General features: G+C 39.2%; 1 protein-coding gene across 1 annotated transcript in view; it reads right to left on the bottom strand.

Moving 5' to 3' along the window:
• Positions 1-2,082: 2,082 nt before the first annotated feature.
• Positions 2,083-7,478, bottom strand: part of NEBL (nebulette) — a 317,215-nt gene continuing 311,819 nt past the window's right edge. Inside the window, exons 7-8 of the mRNA XM_026649333.2 lie at positions 5,918-6,033; positions 2,083-3,045 (exon numbers count right to left, since the gene is read on the bottom strand). Coding sequence (XP_026505118.1) covers positions 2,869-3,045; positions 5,918-6,033 — 293 coding nt within the window. The 3' untranslated portion in view covers positions 2,083-2,868. The remainder of the gene's footprint in view (positions 3,046-5,917; positions 6,034-7,478) is intronic.

Consider the following 7,478-nt stretch of genomic DNA (forward strand, 5'->3'; position numbering starts at 1 on the left):
TGTTGCCTATGGCTGGTGATGATGACTGATATAGAAATATACGGCTTTGCAGATCACATTTAGGCTGAGCTTAAAGTGTCCGCAATTTAAATGAAGCTGTTTGACTTGCCAAGCTAGCAAATTTGACATGGAAAACACCAATAAAGAATAAGGGCCTGTTGCTGCAGCTGCTCCATGTACAAAACTCCCAAGTCTTCTGCAGAATTTTAAAACCACAGTGTAGTAACAGCAGTGGTGCCTAATACGGAAGATCCAGGGTTCACTTTTACAGAGTCATTTTTCTTGCTTCTAACCACTCTCTGAAGTTAATTGCTCCTGGGGAGCTTCACCCATGGAATTCTTTGTCTGACAAGAAAATATCCTTGTCCCACTTACTTTTCAATATTTATGGACTACTTTTTTTTAAAAAAACCCACAATCCTAGACATGTGCTGTTCTCTGTCTTGCAGCTTGGGATTTTCTCCCTTACTAACAATACAATGGAAGTGAAGAAGCTTGCTGCCTTTTAACTGTATGCAAAGCAGAACTGGCAGATGTCTTGCACTGGTGGGTTGCTTTTAACATAATGAATACTTACTGCCTTCCTTCGTTATTGTTACATGAAATAATGCAGGCAGGCTGACTTTTTGAAATCAGAAATAGAAAATTCTCTATAAACACAGCATAAATTTAGTTCAATTTTTAAAAACTAAAACATACAGGAAGGCCAGTGCAGCTTCAAACCTCTGGATGGCTACTAAATGGCTACCATCTTTAATTCAGATCTAAGTACAGAAAAAAACATTTTGTTCCTTACACACACACACACATACACATGCACCAACTCCTCCATGACACTTTACATGATTTTGTGCTCCCTCTGACTTAGGACCTGATCCTGTAAGAGAACGGCAAGGGAGGAATACAATGAGCAGGATCAGGGCCACGTTATATTGCGACTAGCTGTTGTGCCCCAATGATTAGGATCACACCTGGATCCTTCAGTCCTGACCACAAGCCAATGGACAACAGAAATAAAATACCTGGCACTTTGTGAGTAAACAAAATGATCAGGCCTGTAATGTTTATACTGTTTCCTACTAATGGCTTAGCTGATCCAAAGTTGAAGAGAATATAATCACTTTAGTTTTCCTTTTTCATCTTACTTTGAATGTAGTTTAAGGTGGAAGAGAAGTATTAAAAAGCCAAAATGGAATCTTTTGCATAAACAATTTGGGACAATAAATATTTCCATTTTTGGTACTGAATCCTGGAATCTAAGTACTTTTTATGCAGGAATAAAGAAGTTGGTTGGATCTAAGGATCAATCTTAGGAGCTAAAACATAGTCTATAACTTTCCTTTTGCTAACTGCCTCATAATATTCACCAGCTTTTCCTCTTTTTGGTTTTGGGGAGGAAGCTGGAATGAGGTGGGTAGGATTTTTGTTTGTTTAGTTTTTGCTTTGGTGCCAGCTATGAGGAAAAAAATAAACTCAATAGCAGTCAATGATGTTTGTCTTTCATTAATCAGTCGGTGAACATATAACCCACGTTTGGACAACCAAGTGATGTCACAACTAGAGCCAGTGTTTTGGAAGGAACTCAAGCAATAGGCCATTGAACTGTAATGTATCATAAAATCAGAGCTCCTCTCAACTTTTCTACACAGGTGCAGGACTCTTTTGCAGCAGGGGTGGGTACATGTTGGTTTTATCCCCAAAGCAGACATTAAGCAAGTCACTTGTGGTAAGCATGAAGGATGTAACTATAAGCTTCATGAGGCCACATAGTGCATGGCCCTAAGACTGGCTATTTTCAGCAGGATAGTTAAGGATAAAGGATGTAATGGAAATTGTTTGTACAGTGCTTTGAAGATGGACATTGCTATCTAAATGTTAAGTATTATTTAATGTATACAGTGTTGCTGTAGCCATGTCAGTCCCAGGATATTAGAGAGACCAGGTGGGTGAGGTAATATCTTTCATTGGACCAGCTTCTGTTTGTGAGACACACAAAACTTTTGAGCTTGAAGAAGAGCTCTGTGTAAGCTCAAAAGCTTGTCTCTCTCACCAACAGAAGTTGATCCAGTGAAACATATTACCGCACCCACCTGGTCTCTCAAGTATTATTTAAGGGAAACAGAAGAGGTGGCAATTTGGCTCTGCACGCTGAACAGTGCCAGTGGGAAATATGCTGTGAAAAAGACACAGATTTGCCAGGAATCAAGGCACAATCAAAACTGATGGATTGGGATGCAAGCAAAACTGACAGGCGCTAAGGGCACAGTCATGAAGGAGAGCCAATGTAAGACCCAGGAATCAGTGTGGTGTGGTGATGTGGGCAAGTGAGAGTTGGGAACTTTCACTGTCAAGAGACAGACTTTTTGTTTCTTATAAGGCTGCTGGGCAGTAGGATTTTTACCAGCACGTTATCTCCTGTTACTTAAAAGGCTGTATTATCCAGTCATCATTTTTATTGGGATGTTAAATGCTCTATGTTAAACAGCTTCAAAAATTATTAGAATGTGTTACTAAATTGAAAGTATTAGCCTCTTGTGATTTCAGAGTGACATAAGAAAAGAATCCATGTTATGGTTACATTTAAATGAGAATCTAAGAAAAAGACATTTCTCCTTTATAGCTAATGGATGGAAACCTTTACAGAATTGGCAGCACCGGGCTTCCACATATGTCTTTTGTTCTTACAAAGTATTATTATAAGCCATATTGTTTGGATATGTGTGTCAGATTGTGATTCTTACATCAGATTGTTATATTAGTGATAAAGTAATGAACATGTGGTCTTAAAAGTTTCTTCTGAGTATTTTGTTTCAAAAGGGTTAAGTTTTGAGTAAATCAGAATAAAGCTCAAAGGACTAGGGACAAAAATTAGTTAACATACTCAATGTAATTTGCTGGAAGCATTCCTGTTTTCCCAGTTCTCTGAACAGTACCATACATCCAGCCATCATCAATTGGTTGCACATTGATGATATAGTCCCCATCCCTGAAGGAAACTTCATCTTCATCTTGAGCACTGTAGTCATACATAGCTCTGTATGTTCTCTGTTGAAGGAAAAGAAACAGGGCCATGAAGAACCTACTACTGACAGACATTGCTTCTCTGTCTCATACATATACACACAGCACCGTCTTTAGTAAGCTCAAATATAGAATTCAAACCCACATGCAGAGAGAATGCAGTCTATACTATCATAGAGGTATGTGCTGAATATAACTGGGTGGACTATTTGTGCCAAATAATTTATTCAACAAATTCAGTCATGAAACTGATTTTTACGAACATATGCCTTACGTACACCATGCAAACACATTTCGCTCTGGAAATATTCACCACTACTGATGCCTTATGTATTCACTACCCATAGTTAATTATCCATGCTGCATGACTGGCCATCTAAACCACATGGTACTGTTTCTGTCCCTGCTTGGATGATCCCAAACAGGCTGTGTCTTCACTAAGAGAAAAGACGTGTTCTTAACTCAAGTTAGCTAACTCGACCTGCCACCTCACATGAACACTACAAACTGCTTCACCTTTACTACGATTCCACCTCAAGTTAGCTAACATGAGTTAAGAACACACCTTTTTGTTCCTAGCGAAGACAAGGCCTGCAAACATGTCAGGATGACTGGGTAAATATTTGTGGTGGGAACCAGAACTGGACACAGTATTCCAGCAGTGGTCAAACCAGTGTCAAATACAGAGTTAAAATAACCTTCCTATTCCTACTCGAGATTCCCTGGTTTATGCATGCAAGGATCATATTAGCTCTTTTGGCCACAGCATCACAATGGGAGCTCATGTTCAGCTGATTATCCACCATGACCCCCAAATCTTTTTCAGTTTCACTGCTTCCCAGGATAGAGTCCCCCTTTCCTTTAAATATGGCCTACATGTTTTGTTCCTCGATGTGTACATTTACATTTAGCTATATTAAAACGCATATTGTTTGTTTGCATCCACTTTACCGAGCGATCCAGATAGATCTGAATCAGTGACCTGTCCTCTTCCTTATTTCCCACTCCCCAAATTTTTGTTTCAGCTGCAAACTTTATCTATGATGATTTTATGTTTTTTTCCAGATTATTGATAAAAATGTTAAATAGCACAGGGCAAAAGAACGGATCTTTGAGGGACCCCATTGGAAACAGACTTGCTCAATGACAGTTCCCTGTTTACAGTTACATTTTGATACCAATCAATTAGCTGGCTTTTAATCCATTTAACGTGTGCCATGAGCAGAGACCTCATAAAGGAATCAATCATCTGACATGCATTTCAATTCTTTGTCATGTGATGCCTTTTAACCAGCTTGATAGCATCACAGTGCTGCAAAGTTGTAAAGACAAGCTGGTAACGCCACATTTAAAAAAAAATTATTAGGGCCCCTAATGCTGCTGAGAAACCCAAATTTATGGCTTTAAGACCTAATTAGGTGGTAAATGGCTGTCAGAAAAAAAATTCTGTAATAATCCAGTTGGCATTTATCTAATTATCGCTTCAGAGTGTAGTTTAAATGACTCAAATAAGGGATTTAAAAAATGCATTTAAGTGAATTATTCCTCTAATCAAGAGTAAGTTAAACAGGTACTGAAAGCACAGTAGGGCGTAAGAAAGAGGTTGCGTGCGGGGGGAGGAGGGGGTTGTAAAGTGAGTCAAACTTGACTCCTTTATCTGGTATCCCATCAAAGGCATGAATCTGTAGTCATTGTATACACAAAACACCCACTGATAGCAATGAGAGTTATCTGCATATAAGGGTGGAAGCACAGTTGTAATATTCCCATGTACCAGTTTGTCTGCTTGGCAGGCAGGCTGCCCAGCTCCCTGGTTAGTTGGCTGCTCGATTGTCTTGCTGGACAGGCAGCTGGGCAGAACACGGTTTGAAAATACCAAAATGTTTTTGCTGGGGGGAACGTTTTGGTGTTTCTGAAACAACATATAGCTGAATTTTAGTTCTGTGAAAATGTCTGAGTTTTTAGCATTTTGTCCTGATTTGGGATGAAAACACTTCTGAAAACTCAATTATTTTCATGGAACTAAAATTCCATTTTCTGGCCAGCTCTAATCTTTGTTAATGATTCAACATCCTGCAACTTCAATTAAGGTGGGAGAGCTAACAAATATACATCTTCCGAAACATCCTGTAGATCTGCCAGCAAAGAAAAGGGAAAACCAAAAGTGACATTTCTGATAGTCTTAAGCTAAAAACAATGGAGCTCTGAGCTATTTGGCCTCTAGTCACTACCACAATAAGAAATGTTAAAAATGTTAGTAATTTTAAAAAAATCTTAAGAAAAGAAATCAAAGAAGCAAACAAATATGCACAAGCCCAATTTTCAGAAATCTTTTGTAAGTCCTCATTGACATCCAATACCGTAGCTAGCTATACCAACTAAAAAACAAGGTTCACCTGCAAAAAGCACAAAGATGGCCTTGTTAGAACTATACATTCCCTCCAGCTTTAAATTTCTGTGTGTCTATTTGGTCAGACAGATTAAAAACAACAGCAAATGGAAACCTCATTACTTAGTTCATTGTGTGAAAAAGTGCTACCTCAACATTTTCTGCTTTCTAGAGTATATGAATAATGTGGATAATTTCATTGTTCTTTGGAGCACATATCTAAATTCACATCATTTAGTTTTTGAGATAAAAATCTCTTGCTACTTCTCTGCATCACCTAATCCTATGCATATTTTACCTGCAGTTAGGAACATGTGAAAAAGCCAAAAAAGTATTTCTTTAATTTGAAAATAAGTACAATATGAAGGAATCCAGAAGAATGATTATTTCCCAAGGTTCCCAATTCTGGATTGCAAAGGTTACCAGCGGATTTATATTTACAAGACATTTACCAGTAGCTAAAGAGGGGTGCACTGAAAGGAATGATTCTTTCAATTAAATACTCACCAAGCCTGCTGAATGTGGCTGTGAATGCATCGACCTCATAGATGACATACTGGTCTGGTGCATGTATCCATACCCTTGGGACTGACTTTGTTGATATGCCCCAGGAAGCACAGGGGCTGCACATTAAATAAATACAGAAGCATTACTACAAGAGTTAAAACAATATCCTTGTTGAGTCTGTGTGTGCAACTTCTCTTAGCAGTTGGTAGCAGCTGTAGATTGCTCTCCCGATTAGAAACCTGCAGCATAAATAGGGATTCATGTTCCCAAAGGTAGGTAACTCTAAATCAGTAGAGAAGAGTTTTAAGTGACAAAACAAGCCTTGTGTAGGTTGAATTCTACATAAATCTAACACAATCAGCAAAGAAATATTCATTAGCATCATGACTAACTGGAAGCACAACAGTGAGTAGGAAGGCTTGAAAGACCTCTAGAAACATGACCACACATGTGCACCAAAACTAGGGACATCACTAAGGCCAGGTCATTAAACACAGCTACATCGCCCAGAGTGTGAAAAGCACACACCCCTGAATTACACAGTTAAGCCAACCTGACCCCCCGTATAGACAGCACTAGGTTGATGGAAGAATTCTTCCATGGACCCAAGCTACCACCTCTCAGGGAGGAGGATTTACTACAGTGATGGGGAAACCGCTCTATCACAGCAGTGACTGTCTCCACTGAAGAGCTCCAGCAATGCAGCTGCAGCAGTGTCTCCATAGTGTATAAGTGTAGACACAGAACTCAAAATTTTGATGCTACATTGAGATACTAGATGATCATCATGGTCCCTTCTGACCTTAAAGTCTATGAGATACTAGAGAAAAATGATACCCTGGGGCACGACAGTTTGATTTTTGTTAATGAAAAAAAGACAAACCTAAAACTAAGTACTGAAACAAAGTTGAAATATTTTAGTAACACTGCTTAACCAATTTATTCCTAATTATAGTATATTTACTTTCTTTTATAGGCTAAAGACCTAGAAAGGCCTATTTCATCTAGGTTTATGTGACCATTTAGCTGTGGGTACTGAGCTGGGTTCCCTTAGTTTACACTGACTTCATTAACACCGTGGCCAAGCACAGAGATTAATTAAAACCTGGCAATTTCTTTCTGTCCCTTTCCTTTGTCCTCCTCTGTCCAACATTGCTCTTCCCTCCCACAGAGACACACACATTTTTTTGGTAGTGTGATTTTACCAACCACAGATGACAACACTATACTGTGGTTTATTGAGGAAAAGCTGCTGAAAGATCAAATAAAAACCGCATGGACCCTTGTGATGATTTGGGAATGTCTGTACAATTTATGAATTGTGATGTGAACTCAATCTGTGTCAGGCCAAAAACTCAGTCTTGTACATGCAGCTTTTTGCCTTCTCTGTTTCCTGTTTGCCTCCATGTTGGGTTGAAGTACCCACACAGAGAGATACAGGGCTGACACTAGTTGACTGAGTACTCAGCTACAGGAAATCTATTCACTCTAGACGAAAGACTGGTCACTACCCAGAAGAACTGGTTTAGCGGGGGGGGGGGGGGGGGGGGGGGGGGGGGGG

Source organism: Terrapene carolina, unplaced genomic scaffold (genome assembly GCF_002925995.2).
Source record: "Terrapene carolina triunguis isolate 2854851 unplaced genomic scaffold, T_m_triunguis-2.0 Scaffold84, whole genome shotgun sequence".
In the NCBI taxonomy this organism is placed as follows: domain Eukaryota; kingdom Metazoa; phylum Chordata; order Testudines; family Emydidae; genus Terrapene; species Terrapene triunguis.